Source organism: Triturus cristatus, chromosome 11, assembly GCF_964204655.1.
Source record: "Triturus cristatus chromosome 11, aTriCri1.1, whole genome shotgun sequence".
NCBI classification, from domain to species: Eukaryota; Metazoa; Chordata; class Amphibia; order Caudata; family Salamandridae; genus Triturus; species Triturus cristatus.
In genome coordinates this window covers 891353454-891375554 of record NC_140594.1, presented here as the reverse complement: position 1 = coordinate 891375554, position 22101 = coordinate 891353454, and the positions used below count along the sequence as shown (strand labels likewise).

At 44.0% G+C, this 22101-nt stretch overlaps 1 protein-coding gene across 7 annotated transcripts in view; it reads right to left on the bottom strand.

Annotated features, from left to right (window-relative positions):
- The window catches only part of PLCH1 (phospholipase C eta 1), a 944957-nt gene that overhangs the window by 411635 nt on the left and 511221 nt on the right, over positions 1-22101 (bottom strand). For all 7 annotated transcript variants that reach the window (XM_085634800.1, XM_085634805.1, XM_085634802.1 and 4 more), the window contains one exon: positions 2327-2570. In XM_085634800.1, coding sequence (XP_085490926.1) covers positions 2327-2570 — 244 coding nt within the window. The remainder of the gene's footprint in view (positions 1-2326; positions 2571-22101) is intronic.

The following is a 22101-nucleotide window of genomic DNA, read 5'->3' as shown; positions in this document are numbered from 1 at the left end:
AATTTGTAACCAAGAACTCATTGGTTTATTGGAGGAAAAACGAATTCAATTTTGAGAAAGCAAAATATTCTACTCTTGTAGAAAAACAAAACGTCACATGGATATGCCCTGTAGGGAGACCCTTTTGGGAGGAGATATTACGGGAGGTACGGAGAGTGACCAGAGCAAAAGCTGAACTAACAACACAACATTGCCTACTGGGACTGTTGCCACTCCCTCAAAAAGGTAGCAAGATCAGATACAGATTAGCCCACATGGGACTGGTACTTACCAAACGGCATATCGCAAGTCACTGGACCAGCCCGGTGCCACCAAAATGGGGTAAGGGAAGGGCTGATCTACTGGAGTGGACAGTGGCTGAAGAATGTCGGCTCCGGAGAGTCAGCTCAGATGATAATGTGGAAAGGGACATAGAGATCTAGGGCGCAATGATAGACCTTCTGGGAGAGGACAGCGTAGCGGTTGTTTGGGACACTGCCCCGGGCTCAGCAGGGGCTTTGGCTGCGGCCACTCATATACCGGTTGAGGACCGAGTTAAACCCTAGTGGACCCAAATGGCAAAACACACGCCTTAGAGAAGGTCAGATTAATTCATGGGCTGGTTAGGTGAATGATATGCTTAAGATGTGTGATGATTGAATGATGCAGCGCTGCTGGGAGCCCCCCCCCCTTTTTTTGCCCTGTGCTCCACTAGACGGTCTGATATGGGAATGTCGGTCATTGTGCGGGTGTGCGGTTGTGTGTGTGTGCACTCATATGCCGCTTCCCCCTCCCCCCCCTCGTGTGGACCCCACATCCACTCAGGTGAAAGTGGAGTGCCTGTTTTGGCAAACCCCTGGGAGACGAGATACTACTATGCTGCAGAACTGTTCAATTGCTCCTCTGTTCCGACTCCGGGCACTGCCCTGATAGCTCTATTTATTTTTATCATGTGTATCGTATCACTCAAAATGCAAATAAATATTTTTTGCCTTTTGTAATGAATTTTAAATCTTTATTAAATCTTTATGGTTTCCGACTTGAAGAAAAAAATGATTCTAGGAAAAGAGTTTTTAAAAAAATTGATGCAAAATTAATTGGTTGACAGAAAAATATGATTTCCGATTAAAGAAAACATATTGCGAGCACGGTTTCAGTACATCAATAACTCTTACCTCTAATCGGAGCACAAATTCTTCCGTTCCACAAATAGACCAATCCCTAAGCAAAATGTTGTCATTTGTCTGTTGTCACAATGCATTTGAACTCAGTTGGATGTATTGCTGGATTGGTAACTGCAGTTTTGAAAATCAGTACTTTTCATATAAAATGTACATTTTTACGTTTCAGCAACAGAGAGCTTATAAGGAAGATCTATTGTTTCCTATAAGTAACATATGGTTAAGAGTGGGCTTCCTGTCAGGCATTGCTCATGACAGGATGTCTTTCTTGTCTATCTCACTTCTCTGCTCCTGAGTCAATGGCTTTCCTCTGTATCTAGTGTTTGACCCAACCTGGAGCATTCTGGCCTCCTCGTGTTTTGATTGGATAATGTATCCTTCCTCAGCTGATATCAAACTTGCTTTGTAGAGCATGAGAGACTATTTTCACCCTATTTCCCTCTGTTTCCCCTCTCGTCCCTTTAACCCAATCATTTATTTTATGCATCCTTGCTCTCCCTAGATCCCCTTGTTTACTTTTCTCCATCTGCCACGCTATTGGGGGACGTTCATTTTAACGTGTTTTTGTGCCATTCCAAGATTGCTGCACAGGTTTGCACATGCACAGCAGGCATCTTCAAATGGTTTTTGTTTTATTTTAACAAAGTAATCCTGGGTGTGAACAGCTGTGGCGTGACTGGCGTCCATCTCATCTAGCATTTGTTTCCGTTTTAACAAATCAAGGTACCGAGATAACCAATCTGGATGTGCGCTCATTTGCTAAAGCTATCTAAGATTTTAAAAAGAATTAGCAAAGCCATTATGTGCAGACCTATTGACATTGCCAATGTTTATTAGCCATATTGCTTATTCTTGAGCTGTGCTCCAAAAAAACAGCGCTCTCGAGCTTCCCGATTCCATGCGTGAGTAACTCATCCAGGAGTCCTGGTTATACCTGCGTAGACGGAGGACTACAAGTACCAGAATGCACAGAGAAAGGCCTGCGTTGGAATAAATTCTCATTTATGTCCAAGGGCCTTGAGAGCTCAGCAAAAAACATGACAACAGGTTATGTATAATAATTCAGGGCAAATGTCAGTGAACAAATAGGCATTGATTGGGAGTCATGCACCAACATATTGGATGCACCGAAAGCAATGCGATATTCAATTGTCCATAAAGGATATTGGTCGTGTGTCCTTTGCCTCTTAGCGAGCGAATCCTCGTCGCTAATTCCAGCCATCAAATACTTTAACCCTGTAATCCAAGTCCGGGCCTCCTCCGGGTTAGACGTTATCAGATCCAGGCATTCCATGTGGTTACCATGGTAAATGGTAAAACAGCAACTGGGGTCAAAGTTCCCTTCAGCATGGCGGTGGAATATTTCCGACTGGCGACCTTCCGTGACTTTGTATATGGAGTCGATTATGACTGCAAAAAACCAAGATAATAAAACAAAGAGTTATGAAGTCTGTTTGACAATATAATTTTAATAAATCAACAAAACTTCAAGACAGCGACCAAAAAAAGATAAGGCATAATTGTGATAATTACAGTTTCGGTCATGTGTTCTAGACTTTGCCGCCCGACAACATGCTCAAAAACGGCAAAAACACGTCTTTAATGCGCACAGGCATTTCGATTCTGCGAACGCTTCCCACAGAAATTCACTTCGACACAATTTCCCCATCCTCATGTTTTTTACCAGCCCACACACCTTGACGCTGCGCTCTGTCACTTATCTGAATAACTGTTCACGAAGCGAATGTAAAATACAAATGCTACCCAATTTAACACCCCCCATTTTGTAATTTGAAAATTGGTTAATTAGCCGTACATAACTTGCCTAGCTGCTGTGTACAGTAGGATATGAAAATAGGCAGACCGAGGAACACATAGGAGAATTTTAATAACCAGGTGATTTTTTTAAGTAAGGTGCCCGCACTGAATGTCTTTGTAGGTAACTAGGGAAGGGGGGGTCGGCCATTTAGCTGCGCTGAAGGCAAAGTCAAGAACATACGTACTTTCTTTCCCACCGCCAGCAAGCTACCAAAGATTAAAAAAAAAACTCCCTGGCAATGTGAAGAGAAGAGGATCAAATAAATGCTATTTTCAGCCTGAACAAAGCTACACAAAAGAAGGTGAACCGCGGTGCAGAGAGCCGAAGAACATCAAATGCCAATATTATGTTCTGTTCGCTTGACCTCGACAAGGCGTATTTTAGGACTCGTCGAAAATACATTAAAGGCGAACCTGCCGCCTTTCCCTTGGATGCGCATGAACATTCATTCTAACAATGAAAGTAGATTCTGTGCTATAGCAATAAATGCACTAGTGAACAGGACATCAATCGCTTGGTTAGCAACTGGTCCAGTGGTCCTTGGACTAAATGGATTTGCCCACACTTGCTATGACAATCATCCTTACAACGGGCTCAGGACAGCAGAGGACTGGGGTACACGTAATGCACGCTATTCAGAAAGATAAGAAAGTATTGGTGACGCAAATATTTCTAGCATTTCCTTTGGCATTTGCCAATGCTTATTTTGTTTGTTAGTGGTATTTGTTAGAAGGCACGTATTGTATGAAAACAAGCATGGATTAAAAGCCAAAAGATATATATATATATATATATATTTTTTAAAGCAAACTTTGCACCAGTAGTACCGGGAACCGAAGGAGACGAGGCTCCTTATTGTGAAGATGTGCAAATTGTACAAGAGCAAAATGCCCACCTCACAGTCAGGTAATCCGATGGCTGAAGTGGGCTGGCAGCGTGCCCCATGCTGTTTGCTGTAGTACGTAGAAGCAAAATGTGAAAGACACTACAGTAGACCAATGGGCAAGGAGGGCAGACTGAAGGCCCCTAGGAATAGGTACAGTATATATTATTATTTAAAACCAAAAGGCATTGGCTAAAACCAGACATAAATGGGGATGGGTGAGATGCTTCACTCGTAATTACTCAGGCCACCTTCCAGTCCACATAGGCCCCATCCAATAAGACTCAAGCTGGCCCTCAATGACGAGGCTCAAATAGAATGAAAACAGTCTGTGGTTGCATGTGTTCACCTCGTATGGTAGTACTGGAGCTGGACAAAGGATGATGTATGAGATGGCACGGTGAGCAAAATACCCAGTGGTCTGGAATGCAGCCCAGAGTCACTACGACTGACATTAATTCAAACATTCCACCCATCATATTTTTGTTATTCTCTTCACATTATTACAAAACAAATTTGTACGTTCTTGGCACAGTAGGCTTGCACCGTCCTTTTTCGAATCTCATTATTCCGGCAGAGCCGTGGTATGTTTTCTTACGCAGGCGACCCGAAGGAGAAAGAGGTAGACTCCTTGCATGCTGAGAACCTACCTTTTTCAGCAAAGAACTACTAGCCCAGTGGCTACGTGTGCTACAGAAAAGATTTCTGCCTTTGAGCGATTGCTAAAGATGTTGCCACTGCCCAGCCCAACCTTAGATCATAATTAATGACAGCAAAGCTCTCAACACATTCTCCATCTTTCCATGAGAGAAGACGGGGCACAATAACACCCAGCTGTTAGACAGGCATTTGCTATGCACTCGGTCTCGCGTTTATGACAGTTAGGGCTATTGGCATAGTATATGGATTTTTTTTTTACTAGAGGAGTCTAGAGTACTAAGAATGAGGAATTACCTCTGGGACAAGAGAAGCAGCTGCAGCACTGTCTAGAGGTCTAAAAATGTGGGAATTGCCCACGGGACCAGAGAAGCAGCTGCAGCTGTGTCTAGAGGACTTAGAATGAGGACTTACCGATGTGACCAGAGAAGCAGCTAGTAGCACTGTCTAGAAGACTTAGAAAGAACAATTACTGACAGGGCCAGAGAAGCAGCTAGTACCACTGCCTAGAGGACAAACACATTAGGAATCACCACTGGGAACAGGGATAGAGCTGAAGCGCTGCCTAGAGGACTTAAAATGTGGGAATTACTGTCGGAAAGACTTAGAAAGAGGAATTACTGGCAGGACCAGAGAAGCAGCTAGCAGCACTGCCTGGAAGACTTACAATGAGAAATTGCCAGTGAGACTAGAGAAGCAGCTGCAGCATTGTGTAGAGGGCTTAGAATAAGGAATTACCAACTGGACCAGAAAAGCAGCTAGCAGCACTGTCTAGATGCCATAACAATATTCCAACCTACTCTCAATTCTTCTCCATCACCAGTCACACAACACTAGCACCCAGATACCATCTACTGCGGTCTTTCAGGGTATTAGGCCCCTGTATAACCCTTACCCCCTGCACCCCCTCCAGTCTTCAGAAGCATGTAGATGAAAAGGGGAGTGTGTGCCACAACACCTCGCCTCACTCCACCCCCTTTATCATCTCGACTGCTTCTAGCATGTAACTCTTGTCACCCTATACCTACTAGATATACAACCCCACCTGATCCCAGACTAAGCAACTACAAACCTCACTGTAACCTGCGTGTACTAACCTGATACAGTCGTAGCCTATTTCATGAGAAAAAAGGGCACTTACTACAACTTTCATTTTACTATTCCTTTTCACCTTAACTTTCCCTTTCAAGCTGTCCTCCCATCCTAACTATTCCACTCTTCTTCCACCTACCATCCACATGCCCTACTAATGCCTTTCCCCTCTGACACCTGCCTCCTCTCTCCAAATATCCCACTTGAGCTGCCTGCTGATCAATGTATAGTCAATTTAAAAAAGCAATAAAAAAAAAGGAAAACAATCCACAAAACGTTTTTGACCACATTTCTTATTCAAATTCAAACCTTCTCAGCATTACCAAAACCTGGTTTGGAGATGACACTTACACCTGGGGCACAAGAGGCAAAACCTGACACAACCACCAAGGAAGGTTCAGACAAGGCTTACTGGTAATCTTTAATTAATCACTACTCACCAATTACATTGAAGATGTACTCCTGACAGACACTGAATTCATGCTGATGTACCACACACTAACCCTTACCTACGGACGGCTGAACGATGGAGCTTCATAGAGGCTTTCCTTTGATGCCATCTCGGACTGAAACACTGTTTCCTGAGAAACCTGATGCATCTGGTTTTACCAACTTTCTGCAGAACTATTTCACGTCATGTGGATGTAAGGATGTGATTGAAACACAAAGATATAACCACAGATGCCTATTCCGACTTTTACCTTGGTAACAATTCATTTGGTGGTAAATAATTTGTTATCGTTTTTGTTGGGACAATTATTTGCAGCTGTCAAAGAGTATTTTGTGATAGAATCCAGAGTTGTAGATTTAACAATAAAACATGCAGAAAATTAAGTATAAGACTGCGGTATTAAAATAGTTATTTCATGATTTGAAACTGGAAAATTCCACTAACGCAGCATGTATAAAATGGAAAACCATTGGAGTGTGGATCTATAGAAGGTGAATTGGAAATAGGAGCCACCAAAATGTGTGTCGACTGTTTTTAAATTCAGTAGACTCCAAACCGCGGTGTATAAAGAGTTGATCTAGTGAATAGTACACTGAATAAATCGTTTATGAAGTGCAGAATCAATTGTTTTTAATTAGTGTTATTATGTATGTGTATTGGTGTGCAAATGAGTGGAATGAGGGTTGAAGTTTTTTCCACGCTGTGTTTGATGTTCATTTTTCATTATGTGTTCTATGATAATTTGTCCCAAAGTCATTATGAATAATGGTATATTTTCGGGATCCATGTCTTACATTGAACAATTTAGTAAAAAGATAACTATTAAAATGATAATACATGAAAAAAAGAGTATAAATGTAAAGATAGTTTGTTGTGATTTATTTTATGCCATAGATGCCATAGGAGATGATATACAATCCGATAGCCCCAGAATCCAGTAATGATTGAGCAGGGATCCATCAAGTAAAACATTTAAGAACTGCTGTTCTAGAGCAACAACCAGCTAATTTCATTCAACTGAAACCTCTGCAGAAGAACATCTACAGGTAACATTCATTAATTAGCACTCTGTTTTAACAACTCACAAAATGATTTAAACCAGCTGAAACCACTAACTCAACAATTCCTTTAACGTATTCAGCATGGTGAAAACATCCTAGGGCCCTACAAAAGCCAATGGAAGCAATCCAGAGGCACAATCAACAAACCCACCTCTAGATCTTCAAAAGGATCAACAAAACTTCCATCAAGACAAGCATTGACATAGCCAATAGGTCTCGCTTTTGGGACCTTATAAGTATTTAGTTATGCAGCACAATATCCCTGGTGCAACAACATCAACTGTTGCATGGCTAAACAATTATGCGGTCACAAAGGCGAGACCTATTGGCTATGCCAATGCTTGTTTTTATTCCCCACAGCTACTCCATTAGGTCCCTCCAAGTGCCCATTACCTCCATTCACCATTTACTCTCTCCCTCCCTCAGCCTAGCCCTTTTTGCCAACTTCAGATGGAGCATCCCTTCGCCCGACACCTTTTCCTCGTTAGCCACAGCTCTTCTTTCCCCCTTCAACCTCCCTTCTTAATGGCTCCAGTGTCATACTTGCCAATAGGACAATCTAGTTGTGCCAGAAGGACCGGTCTGACAGGTCTGTGTGGGGTCTTTTATTTGTTGTTTGTGAGACTTTTGTTATGGTCTTCTGGGCCAGTTTTGACAGTTGATTACCTGCGGAAAGCACAATGTGTGCAGTCCCCAATGCCTTGCAAAACACCTATAAAGCTTTCCTCTCCACAGAGCCAGAACCCCTGCCAGAATCTCATGAGGCACTTGCAGCAAATCGCTAGTGTGAGAATAATTTAACTACATTCTTTCTCACCCGTTTTTTGTGTGATTTTCCGATATAGACTGCCACATACAGTAGCGCATATACCGGTAATCACCCCGCTGAATTGCCACTTCGGTCTCACTTTGCCGTTATCTTCCGCTATATTCACGGACACAACAGCTACTATCCACTTACGTGATGATGTGAATCATGCTAATTGTCCAAAAACTGTATGTCGTTTGTTCTTGTATGTCTCTTTTTGTACAGAAAGGCTCTTGAGAGGAAATACCTCTCTCACACATAGTGCACCTTAGTGAGTGCAACACACTTTGGGTCAAAACACACAATTAAGTGTAGATTTCACATTATTCACATAAATTTAAGGTCCTGAGAAAAGCCAGTTAATAATAAAGGCCTGGCTGAAACATGTAGACTACCCACTGGATGCAGGAGTTCCTAACTACCACTCCACCTACATCCAATGCCTTGTCTTTTATTACTACCAGAGGCCCATATATTAAAGACAAACCCTTTGGGTAATGGGACCAATGGACAGTTTTTAAACCTCACTTTCACTCCATTACCACTGCACACTCAGCAATATACCGGCTCCGCTGTAACACAGGCGTTGTAGCACACCCGGGACCCATTCGGTGTCACTGGGTGGGCCCGATGATGAAGCATGCCACCAACTAGGTTGGTGGGTGAGGGTTCCTTAAAAAAGAAATCAAATTTTTCTTTTCATTACCCACCATACAGTTTTGAGCTCCATCACGTTTAGACAGACTAGTTCTCTTTGATGACACACACAGCCCTATTTACTCTTGATTAGGTTGTATCCTGCCTCCACAAATGTCTGCACAGCCCCCGTGAAGTTAGTCTGGAGCCAGGACAGAGGAGGCATGGGACCTCTGCACTTCAAAAGGAAACCTTTGGAGCTTCTTCCACTTCAAAGTAGGCACCTGGTATAAATATTGGACCTCAGGCAACAACTCGTCAGTAAACCTCTGAACCTGTGGAGACTCTGTCAGGAAGGGCAGCTGTGTTGCTGATAGGACTGCCACTCTGCTGGACCGCTGCCCTGCCGGACTACCACTTTGCTGGACTGCCGTCTTCATGGGTTGCTGCCCTCCTGCCTTCCTGCTTATGTCAGAGTGATGGGGCCTGCACCTGACCCCAGGACACTTTCAAGTGAATTCAAGGGCTAATCTGCTGGCCTCCTGTTTAGAACCACAGGGACATAACAGGCTCCCAACCACTGGAACAGGCACCCAGATCCAGCTGGAGTAAACACCTGACCCCCTCCTTCTAAGTGGTGTCCCTCAGGTCCTAGAACCTAGCTGTGGCTCCATGGGGCTGAATTGAAGTTTGTGGGCTCTTTGAAACCACAAATGGGCCCATTGGCACCAAACCCTTCTGTCAGGAGGTTCCCGGGAACAGGGCTGAAACCGATGTCCTGCTGCTTCAGGTGCAGGACGTGGACAGTCCCTTTAAGCATCCTTGGAGGAGACTAGAGGCGTGACGTTAACCTCAAGCTTCCTATCAGAGGAAGACGCTGAGGACAAAGAGGAAGTGGCCGTGTGTAGGAGAGGACACGCCAGGAAGACAACGGAGAAAAGCGAGGCAAAGAGGAAGATGCCAGAGACGTGCTGTGGAGTTCGCCCGGCTTCTGACGATCCAGGAGTCCCGCTGAAGGTCCCGGAAAGCGGAGATACGCCAGGAGGCCAACGATACCACTCTTTGCCCTGCCACTCTCCAGGAGGAGCGTGGCTGGAGCAGGTACACCATAGTCTACAGGGGCTCTCCAAGTCACTGGGAGGGAATGGGTTGCTCTTTGGGGTGGACACCGCTCTAGCCTTCTTGGTTGGATCTCGCATGGTGGCAGCGCTCGGTGGTCCCACACACTCCCTTCCCTATATTTAGGTTTCCTGTGTATTGCCCACTGACCCGTGGCTTGTTTTTGTTTTCTTTCCCTGCGTCTCCCCCGACTCCCTGGAGGACAACGGAACTCCATATGGAAAAATAAGGTCATTCCTGAACAGATGAAGAACAGGAACCACTCCTTCAAAACTGGACTCTTATTGTGCTTGAATACCCAATAAAACAGAACCTTAAGCCAATACAAGTGTCCGATCGCTTACTTTTTGGCAAAGCTTCTTCGAAATGGAACCCCCCCCCCCCCCCCGGATATTTACAACAAAGTGGTGGAGAATGCAGGCAATCTCCGTCTGAAACAAGATGGAACAAATCATATCCCAAATGAGAGAAGGACAAAATAAATTAGAACGGGCCATGGAAAAAAGTGCCAGCCAAGCCACTTCAGAAATACGTCCCAGGTGACGATCCAGTCTCTTTCTTTCTGTACTTCGAATGGGCTGCGAGGGCCAGCGCTTGGCCCGCTGACTGTTGGCCATTTTACCTAGCACCATTACTCACGGGTGAAGCCCAGGTGGCTTATCAGATAGCCAAAAGGGAAGGTACCACCACCTATGGGCACGTGAAACAGTTTATACTGGATCGCCTCGGGGTCAATGACAAGGCCCACACCTTAGGTTCAGACAAGAGCGGGGAGCGACAGGTGATACCCCAAACACTCTCTTTTACAAAATAAAAGACGCAGCCGATCTGTGGCTCAAACATCTGGAGGCCACTCGGGAAGAGATTATGGAGAAGATCTATCTTGAACAATTTCTAGAGGCTTTACCCTATGGGACACAGAGGTGGCTGAGCCAACATGCTGGTATGGCTCTCAAGCATGCAGTGGAAATGGGCACTTACGGATGATGCGGACCAAGCCGGTAGCGAAAGCAGACTGAACCGCGGAGCTCAGAGAGCTCGATCCCGCAGTCCGCGTTACAGAGCTCCGAGAAGGAGATCAGGAATCGAAGCCGGGGGAACCACAGAGGGCGAGATACGTCGGTCAGACTCCTGGTCAGACTCCTGGAGTCATCTGTTGATGAAGATGGCCCCTAAGCATGCAAAGACAGGAAAGGGAAAAGCAACAGAGACAGAGCAACAAGCGACAGAGATATCGGTTGTGGCAGTAAAGTCCTCATTGCCAGCTCGATTGAAACCCGATCCGAAAACTACGGGAAAAGTCAATAATCCTGCTTCCACTCCAGGTGAGAGAGGGGGGGACAGTAGCAATTTGAATATTGAGGAAGCCCCCGGTCCGAGCTGTACCAGAGCAGGGAAGAGACTGGCACAGGTGAACACTGGGGGTGTAAAAACCATTATGGGCTTTTTTTCCCCCGCAACCGTAACTAACCCCAAAGAAAAGATAAAGATAATTGGAGATGTAAGGAGCAAAGAGCCTGGGGAGAATAGCGATAAACATTCTGAATGTGCATTACCCCGTACTGCTCAGCTAGCTACTGAAACACAATGGGGGGAAATAATGGACACGAATGAGAAGCTGGGTCAAACAAACGACACAGGGCTACTAACTATATCCAGCGAGTCGCCAGATGGAGACATAGGTCAACTGACGATCTCACAAGACGGCCAGGTTTCGGATGGTGATACTGGTGAGAGCATAATGACAGGAGCACCTAGCTCAACCCTAAAATTAACGAATATATTGGTACAAGAAGCTATAGCTAGTAGCAGCCCAGAGGACACACAGGATATTGTGGACAACTTCTTCTCGGTGACGGACGGTTCATTAGGAACCCCCTCGGATCTCGAAAGGGATACAGATGAGGACACAAATATCAGCGAGGCCTCCGGCTCCTGTTCACGTCAGGAGGGAGAATCTCCAAAGGGGAAGGGAACAGCCACCAGAAGGAAAAGGCTATCAAAAAGGCAAAGAGACACGCATTCAAAAGAGAAGGCTATCCCTGGACAGAGGCGAGCAAGCAATGGAGATAATGCATTAAAATGGGATTACTCGACTACCCGTGTAGTCTATCCTGAGCTGCCACCGCAAGGAGGAGTAACTCTAGAAACTCCCACATTACAGCTGATATTACAATCTATAAAACAAGTCCAAGAAGACATTAAGACCGAAGGGAAAAAAAGCAGAGTGGTGACTAAAAATCTGCAGGGTGCTATAAAAAAAGTAGGAAAAATATGTACAGATACAAATGCAAGAGTCGCACAACTTGAGGAGCGTATCAGTTTAGTAGAGGATAACCAAGTAAAAAATTCAGATAAAATCAACGGGTTCGAGAAACAGCATACAGACGCTCAATGGAAGCTAGAAGATTTAGAAAATCGACAGCTGCGAAACAATCTAAGAATTATAGGCATTGAAGAAGGAGTTGAAGGAGATAACATCAAGGCTTATGTGTTAAAGCTAATGAAGGGAGCATTCCCAGAACTAAGCCACTGGAATTGGGAGAATGAATTACAAAGGGTGCACTGTTTCCCGATAGTCAACAGAAAGAAAGGTCCATCGGGAGCTCAAGATGGCACTCATAGACCAAGAGCGATTTTGATATATTTTGGCAACTTTCTACTAAGGGAAGAGGTCTATTCTAAAGCCCGACCTAATGCGAAGCGTGTGTTTGAAGCACAGTCCTTTTTCACCACGCCTGATTATTGCCATAACACAGTGGAAAGGCGCTGGAGGCTGAGGGAGTTGATCACACCCTGTCAGCAGATGGGGCTGCAAGCTTACCTCATGAACCCTGCAAAATTAAAAATAGTATACAACAACAGCTCCAGAACCTTCACTTCTGAAATACAAGCAAAGTCTTACATTGACTCTTTAAAAGAAAACCCTGGATCTGCAATCACTCCTTCCCAGTGAAGTGGCTTAAAATATAAAAATAGCTCTATCTTCTGATCTTTTTTCACGATATTGGGCTAGGGCAAATGGGAACGATAATATAACCAGAGTGGTATGTTATAGGTAACTCGGTGTGGCATCTGGTCTTGAAGCTCTAGGCTAAATATAAAAGACTAAGTTATTTTTGGCGTCAGCCCTATGAATGTATATGTGTAAAAGTAAGAAGATTTAAAGTGATTAATGGAGGGTTTAAAAAAAAAAAAAAAAAAAAAAAATAAGCATCCACTATGTAATCTATTTTTTTTCTATAGCATATTAGATCTAGGAGTAGGCATAAATGGGGCTGACACAAGGGGTAGGGGTAGGGGTGAGAAGCATTGGAGAGAGTGGTAAGGAGACAGTGTGCAGGGGGGGAAAAAAAAAAAAATATGGGATAGGGAGGCTGAGGGCCAGACTTCGTCATAGGGACAACAAGTCCAATTGCTTCAATAGGGGGGGTGGGGTCTTTGAGGGAGGGGGTTAGAGGGACTAGGGAGGACAGAGGGGGATCGAGGAGGAGAAAAAAAGAATCATCATCAATTTTCAAGTTTATACAATACTGCATTTCCAAGAGGGGGAGAAATAGGAGAAATAGGAGAATAAATCAAAAATTATGCGGATAGTTACCATAAATATATGTGGGTTAAATAATGCAAAAAAACGCAGAGATTTGAAAGAGTATTTAAAATATGTACACACAGATATTTTATGCCTGCAAGAAACACACATAGAATGGTCCCAGAAACATCTATTGGGACAATTGGGATTTCAATTATTAACATGTACAAAACAAGGAGTTAGAACTCGGGGAGTGGCTATATTAATTCGGGCAAATACGGTCACATCAACTAGGCAGCAGGCAGATAAATATGGACGGTGGGTTCTAGCTGAGTGTCAAACACAGGGGCATAACTTCACGCTATGCTCCGTATACGCATCAACAGAAGATGATCCAGGGATGATAAACAATATTAATGCCCAATTAACCAGCTGGCCCTTGCCAATTATTCTGTGTGGGGATCTGAATCTAAATGGGCTAGGCGGCCTGTGGCCAAACGAACCTGATAAATTTACTGGAAGGAAAAGAAAAAGCCACAGAGCTCTGATCCAATTAATGCGAGACAACGGATTGATCGACAGGTGGGAGCAGGATAATCCTCCGGGGGGTGGCAGCACCTATTATTCAATACCACATAAGAGGGCGGCACGACTGGATTATTTTCTGATATCACCCTCGCTAATTACTATCACTACAATATCTAGATTGCCAAGGGTGATGTCAGATCATAATCCTCTAATTCTAGATATAGCATGGCCTAATGTCCAAAAGGAAAGAAGAAGCTGGACTTTCGAGAGAGCATTGCTATTAGATAATAATTATATTAAACATATGGACGATTGGCTCAGGGAGTTTCTAGAGATAAACAGAGGCTCCGCTTCATTAGCGGTGGTATGGGACACTATGAAAGCGGGCATCAGGGGAGAGACCACTAGCTACTCTGTCAGACGGAACAGAGTGAACAGGGAAGAGATCCATGGAAAGATTAGAGCCGTTGCCGCCCTAGAAGAAGAACTAACAAAGGCAATTAGCGAAAAGAAATCAGATCTGTCAGAGATAGAACAGAGATTATCGATAGCTAAATCTGCAGTTGGGGAAATATTTGCAACAAGAGCCACTGGGAAATATCTGGCCTGGAGACAAGTTCAATATGAGTTTAGCGAGCAAATTGGAAAACTCTTAGCGATCAGAACTCGTCAAGCAATTACGAAAGGAGATATAAAAAAATTGATATCTAGTACAGGTGCTATCGCTACAACGCCTAAAGAGATTTGTACAGTCATGCACGATTTTTATCAAGCGATATACTCCAATGATCTCAAACCTGACGATGCAGAGATAGTGCGCTACTTAGATTCAGCCTTAGTCGAGGGACTGTCAATAGAGGATAAAAATGATCTAGAATTAGGCTTTACTGTAGAAGAAATACAGACAGTGGTCAAAGAACTCCCTGCCGGAAAAGCAGTAGGACCGGATTCAATCCCAATGGAGTTTTATAAAAAATGTTTTCGCATTTTACAGTCAGATATCCTCAAGCTAATGGCCGCTGTACAAGGGGGGGCAACACCACCTAGTACTTGGGGGGAGGCAACTATGGTAGTTTTTCTTAAGAAGAATAAACCCTCTGAAGACCCTGGGTCGTATAGGCCAATAAGCCTCTTGAATAGTGACTCTAAAATATACTCTAAGATTTTAGCTAATAGGCTGAGTATGATTGTCGGCAAGATCGTCTCCCCTCGACAACATGGATTTATACCCGGAAGAGGAACGGCAGATCATATAAGGAGAGTCTGCACTTTGTTCGATGGTACGGCAGTCTCACGGGACCCTATGGCCTTGATACTACTAGATGCTGAGAAAGCGTTTGATAGGGTCTCGTGGGATTTCCTTTGGACAGTACTTCATAAAGCAAAATTGGGAAGTGGCTGCATTGAGGCATTGAAAGTTCTATATAAAAAACCCACTATCAGGCTGAGAGTAATGGGGGTAGAGAGCGATTTTATAAAGATCAAACGAGGGACGAGACAAGGCTGCCCCTGCTCTCCACTACTTTTTGCCTTTTATATCGATACATTTATAAGAAGAATAGAGCTAAATAGAAGTATTCCTCCGATAATTTTAAATGGATATGTCACTAAAATATTGGGGTATGCGGATGATCTTGCTATCGCTACATCTGATCCTACAACAGCATTAGGAGAAATAGAGAGGGAAGCAAGGTCTTTTGGGTCCTTATCGGGGTATAAATTAAACGCAGGGAAGACCCAGATAGTGGTAAACGAATATGCTGTGTCAACCGACAGTAGAGTAACAAAGGGTGCAACCTACCTTGGAATCACCATAACAGCAGAAATAACTAAGATAGTGGAAGAAAATCTTGGCCCTGTGATAAAGAAAGCTAAGGAAAGTTTAGACAAAATAAATAATTTACATTTAACAACGATAGGTCGATCCAACGTAATAAAAATGAATTTTCTTCCTAAAGTATTGTATCTATTTCGCACTATCCCTTTAAGATTTGGCAATGTATGGTTTAAATAACTCGATGGGATTGCTAATCGATTTATATGGGCAAAAGGCAAAACACGCAGGGCTATTGCATTTCTCTCCCTATCAAGAGAAAGGGGAGGGTTAGCAACCCCGGACTTCAAGGCTTATTATCTTGCTGCAGCTCTGCAGTACATAAAGGGATTATTGGGAGGGAGTATAAAAGACAGGTGGAGAGATAATGGTGATATCCCAGATATCTACGAATTGATACTGGAGGGATCTAAAGGATCGTTATTGTGCTATGACCCAAACTATTATAAAAAAAACAGGTTTAAGACTCTGGGGGGAGCTTGGTCAGTATGGTCGATGGTCCGGAAAAAGATAGCTATGGGAAGAGTGAATTTTTATACCCCTCTTTATAAGAATCCGGCCATGCCAGGAGTGTTCCACGACCCAGTAATGAAACGCTGGGATAATCTAGGGGTCAAAGTAATCGGAGATCTCATCGATAGTATGGGCATTATGGTTTTTGAAAAAATACAACGAGAACATAAAATAGAGAGTAAAGACTTCTTCAAATACTTGCAGATCAGATCAGTTTTATCAAAAAAACAAGCAGGCAATATGCATTTTAAGAAAGAAGAAATAATGGAGCTGATCAGAAGCGAAGGGAGCTGTACAATAACTCAGTTATATAAAGTAATCTGTCTGTATAAAAAGGATGATCAAGTAAATACTTATGAGAAATGGAGAAGAAAGTTAAATTTAGAAAAGACCGAACCTGAAAAGTCGTTAAAACTTGCTAACACAATTCTAAGAGTCGCAAACTTGCAAACTCAATATTACAAGACTTTTTTTGAATTATATCATACCCCTTATAGAATAGCTTGCTGGGGCGGAACAAGTGGTATAACCTGTCCTAGATGTCAGAGTACGCAGGCAGACACTATCCATATGTTTTCTGCATGCCCTAAGCTAGATCTGTATAAACAACTCATAGAACAATTCATGGATAGGGCACTTGGGATCTCTATCAGATTAACGGATGAAGTCATGGTATTAGGGGTGGTCAAAGACGGCACTGACGTAGCATGTTATGAATTTTTATTTTTGGCTATGACTGTAAGTCGACTGTGTATAGCATCTCTATGGAAAGATCCAAATCCACCTACGTTTCATCAGTGGTTATCGCGCATCCTGGCTATATATATTTTAGAAAAAGCACTCTATGATAAAAGGGGAAGGAAGCTAAAAAAATTGGGAAATCAAATCTGGGCACCAATAGCTGAATGGCAATCAAGGATGGAATGATAAACGATATTAGACGGATTGAAAGATTGGTATACTGATTTTATCATTAAGACTGGGCTGAATTTTTATTTGTCTCTAGATATGTGCCATGCTTCTGTATTTTTCACTTTCATCTGCGTTTTTGTTTTTACTCTCCTTCATTTACCTCTCTTTGTGTTATATGATCAATTTAAGTCTCGAAATATGTATGATTACAGTTGTTAAGATTGATGATGATTCAATAATAAAAAAATTTAAAAAAAGGAAATGGGCACTTACAACGCCAGGGCTCAGAACTGAAACATCCTAAAGGAACCCGAGAGAGTTATAAAACCACTCCCCAGGGTAAGAAACAAAAGAAAACCAGCGAAACCTCCTTTTGAGCCCATACAACCACGATCAGGAAGACCAGAAGCCCCTCCTGAATATGCCTCCTTATCCCACAGTCTTTTTGTCCTCAGGAATCACAAAGCGGAGGGGGGGGCGCTGGATGTTTGAATAGTATAATTTACTATTCCAACTCCAGTCTGTGCGGACAGTAGGGAAGGTGTTGGATTTTAAATCTGACACCTTCCCCCCCCCCCTCCGCAAGTCGTTCTTCCGACTTGCGGAGTAATGGTATGCGGAATCACAACGCGGTCGTTGTAACGACCGCGTTGTGATTCTCTGCGTACAAAAAGTTTCGTTATACACGTTGTTTACTGCCCCTCCTACCTCAGGTCCCCAGTGTTTCGAGTGCGGTGAGTGGGGGCATATCGCCAAGTTTTGCAGAAAGAGGAAAAAGAAGCCGGAGGAAGAAGCCATGGATGTCAGCTATCTGCCTTGGTCCATTCTGTATGCCCAGGAAACCGGTCCAGTTTACTACGCAAGTTTGGGCTTGAATGGTCACCCTGTAACCAACCTCCTGGACTCTGGCTGTAGGCATTGCATTGTAAAGAGAGAGCTAGTTCCCCTATCCTCTATAATAACTGGGAAGTCTGTCAGCATCAGGTGTGTACAGGGCGACATAAAGAATTACCCAATAGCCCAAGTAAGACTTCAAACCGATCAAGGCCTGGAGATTGTAACTGACGTAGGGGCCCTACCATACCTTCCTGAGCCTCTCATCATAGGAATCGATAATCCTTGGTTTTCCAGCTTCCCGCTAGGGAACCTCAAGGATAGCACAGACATACACCACCCCCACAACGGTCTCTTGACCTAGAACCCTGGGCCTTAGACAACCACTTTAGAACCACCCAGCTAAATGATAGCAGCCTCAGTAACACCTGGCAAAGCTCTAGAAACACCCTTAATTCCCCAAAAAGGGGATATCCATGCTTCATTGAGCAAAATGGCCTTCTGTATAGAGTAGGCAAGGAGGATGAGGAACCCCAGCTCTTGGAACCCACAGCGTTCAGGGATCAAATCCTATTCTTTGCGCATTCCCATCTCCTTGCAGGTCTTTGTGGGGTGGAAAAAACTGCACAATCCATATTACAGAATTTCTTCTGGCTAGGGGTCCACACTCAGATAAAGAAAAACTGCCAAGAGTGTCCAATCTGCCGAAAAAAATCCCTATACCACACCAAAAATACCCTTAAAGACCCCTTCCCATCATTGGCAAACCTTTTGACCGGATTGGTATGGACCTTATAGGACCTCTCCCCAAATCCACCAGGGGTTACCAGAATGTCCTCGTGATAGTAGACATTTCAACCAGATATCCAGAAGCCCTTACCTTACGGTCTGCAACCACCACCACCATAGCACAGAGGCTCATCAAAGTTTTCTCTAGGATGGGTTATCCCCGCAACATAATAACGGATCAGGGGACCCCATTCGTATCAAGACTGATGAAACAAGTCTGTAGGTAGTTAAACATCAGACACATAAAAACATCTGGATACCACCCTCAGACTGACGGCAGTGTTGAACGCTATGGTGGCAATCTTAAGCTCACCCTTAAGAAACTCCTAACAGGAGATGGGAAGAACTGGGACCAACTCCTCCCCTTGGCCTTGCTCGTGATCAGAAGGCAAGTACAAAGCAGCCTGGGTGTCTTCCCGTTTGAGCTCATCTTTGGGAGCAAACCTTGAAAGCTTCTGGAAATCACCAAAGAAAGCTGGGAAAAGGACGGTGCTAACAAAGCCCAATCCTTATTGGATTAGGCCAACCAAATCAAGGCCCATCTCCATAAACTGAGAACCCTGGCCCATGAGTCCTTAAAGAAGGCCCAAGAAAAACAGAAATATGTCTACGATAAGGGCAAACGCTGGAGGGAATTGTGTGTGGGCGATTGGGCACTGGTCTTACTTCCCTCCTCCACTCACAAACTAAAAAAAAGAATGGCAAGGCCCTTTTCCAGTACTGAGGAGAATAGGCAAAACCACCTATATTCTGGGTCTTTCTCCTTCCAAGACCCAAATGTATCACATAAACCTACTTAAAAAATGCCTAGGTCCTCCATAAAAAAAAAACCATACAGAATCCATGGTGGAGACCTGCTCGCACAACCATCATCAATACTTATCTGACAGAGAACAAGAAGAACGAGGTACACACCCTCCTTCATACTTTAGGGACATATTCTCTGAACAGCCTGGAAGAACGCATCTGGCCACTCCGACCCAAGGTGTCGTAGGGTCCCTGAAGCACGACATCAGGCCCTCCAGAGAGAGGTAAAACAGATGCTGGAGTCAGGGGTTATAGTGCCTTCCCGTAGTAACTGGTGCTCACCTATAGTGCTGGTACCAAAACCGGATGGCAGTATCCGGTTCAGTATCGACTTTAGAGCAGTGAACCGCATATCAAAACAGGACAGCTTTCCTCTTCCCAGAGTGGATGAACTGATAGAACGCCTTGGTGAGCCCCGATACATCTCTACCATTGACCTCACCAACGGCTATTGACAGATTCCCCTGAGTGCCGAAGATCAAGAAAAAACAGCTTCCTCCACACCTGATGGCCCATACCAGTTCACTGTCCTACCTTTTGGGTTACACAGGGCTCCGGCCAGTTTCCAGAGGCTGGTGGACACACTCCTGGCACAACAACTGACCTACTCATCTGCCTGCCTACCTAGATGACATCGTAGTGTACAACAAAAACTGGGAGGAACATAAGACTCATCTGTGTGCGATCCTATCAGAACTAAGAACCGCCCAACTGCACGTTAAAGCAAACAAATCCAGGTATGCCTTCCAGAAGGTGAAATACCTGGGATATGTGTTGGGGAAGGGCTTGATAGAACCTCAAACAGAACAAGCATTGGCATAGCCAATATGTCTCGCCTTTGGGACCTTATAAGTGTTTAGCCATGCAACAGTGGATGTTGTTGCACCAAGGATATTGTGCTGCATAACTAAATACTTATAAGGTCCCAAAAGCGAGACCTATTGTCTATGTCAAGGCTTGTTTCTTAGGTCAGAAATAAAAACTAAACGGATAAAGAGAGCAAAAAAAGAGAAATTCTGGTTAGAGGATGGACAGTGTATACATGTCCACTGACTTGTTTTTGTACTTTCAATTCTCCTTGAAGCTAATATCGGATATTGTAAGCCTGCTTTTGCTTTCTTGCAACAACTTGGCCATGCTCAAATACCCTATGCTGCTGTTAATTTTATAAGATGTTCACTGGCAGTTAGTAAGAGCCATGGGGACTTGTCCTGAGGGCATTTATCAGAACTCTTAACATTTTTAATTTTCTGTTTTCTGACTGTATTGTTGTCATATTGATGTATTTTATGTGTGTTTTAACTTTGCTTTTAACGCTTTTTATAGCAGAATAAAGATAATTATGACTGACTGAAAGAACATTTCCTTTTTACTTGGATATACTTTGGGCACCGTGTTTACCCTCCACTATTGTAGGCAACCTCAAAGGCAGGATGAGAAAGAAACATATTACAAACAAACACCTCAGCATTCACTGGAAAGCATACCCCCAACCCTACAAGGAGTACAACCTACTCCCCAAAACAGAAACTGTATTTGCGTGCTCACACACTTTCAATGAGAGACACATTTTTGCTTCCGTGATTCAGAAATAAGGCAGTGATTGTTCAGCACATTTGAGAGAAGTCTGGCTTTGGCTGCTAATAAAGAAATGGTAGCCTGGGTCGGGCCCGTGACACGCAGCGCTCGGTAAATGCTTTGCATTTTCTTTAGGGTCACATGGACACATTTTACCCATTCCTTCATGCGTGGTAGACTCCACTGTGCACCTGTTTTACTGTAACCCAGGAGGGTATTAATAAAATGAATGAACAGCAGATGGTTAAACCCACAGCAGACCATTTACAACACCAAAAGCTCCAACTTTCACAAATGCGAGACCGAATGGTTTGCAAATGCTTGTTATTTTTCATTGTAAAATGTACCAGTGTCTCTTAGCGGCTTGATGGTGCCTACAGAGCATCTATTTACATGGATATACTTGCAGCCAATCGCAAGCTGTCTTGCAAGCCTGAGCCGGCTGCAAATGTAGTTATAGGTGCAACCGTAATGAGAACCAATCAGAACCCGCGCTGCTCTCGGGCACATTTGAAGGCCAAAAAAAACAGGAAACTCGGAAGCCAAGCCATTGACTCGTAACCTTGTCCTCTTTCTATTGCTGATGACGGTTGGGTGACTCTGACGCAGGAACTGAAACTTCTACTATTGGGATTGCTGGCTCGCGTACACCCGTGTACACAGTCGCCATGTTGGGATGGTATCTACCGTAAGTGCCTGGGTGGCGAGTGAAAGGTAAATACACAGAGTAAGATTGAGTTTGTGAACTCTCGCCACTGGGGGTTAGTTACTGACTGACCTCAAGCTGCCTGCGAGTGAGAAAGCTTGTGAAAACCATGTGCGGCTTGAGGTCAGGTTTTGGTGCCCTTGAATGCTGCAGGGATGTCCCAGGGACTGCTATGAAGTGATAGCAAATTACGTCAAAGAGGCTGCAGCCTGGCGAGCACCGTCGTGATGCTGCATGCCACGGTTTTCTGGTGTGTTGTCCCAAATCTATCGCATGCTTGACGCAAACCTAGCACATTAATCAAGCACCGTCGTGATTCTGCATGCCACGGTTTTCTGGTGTGTTGTCCCAAATCTATTACATGCTTGGCGCAAACCTAGCA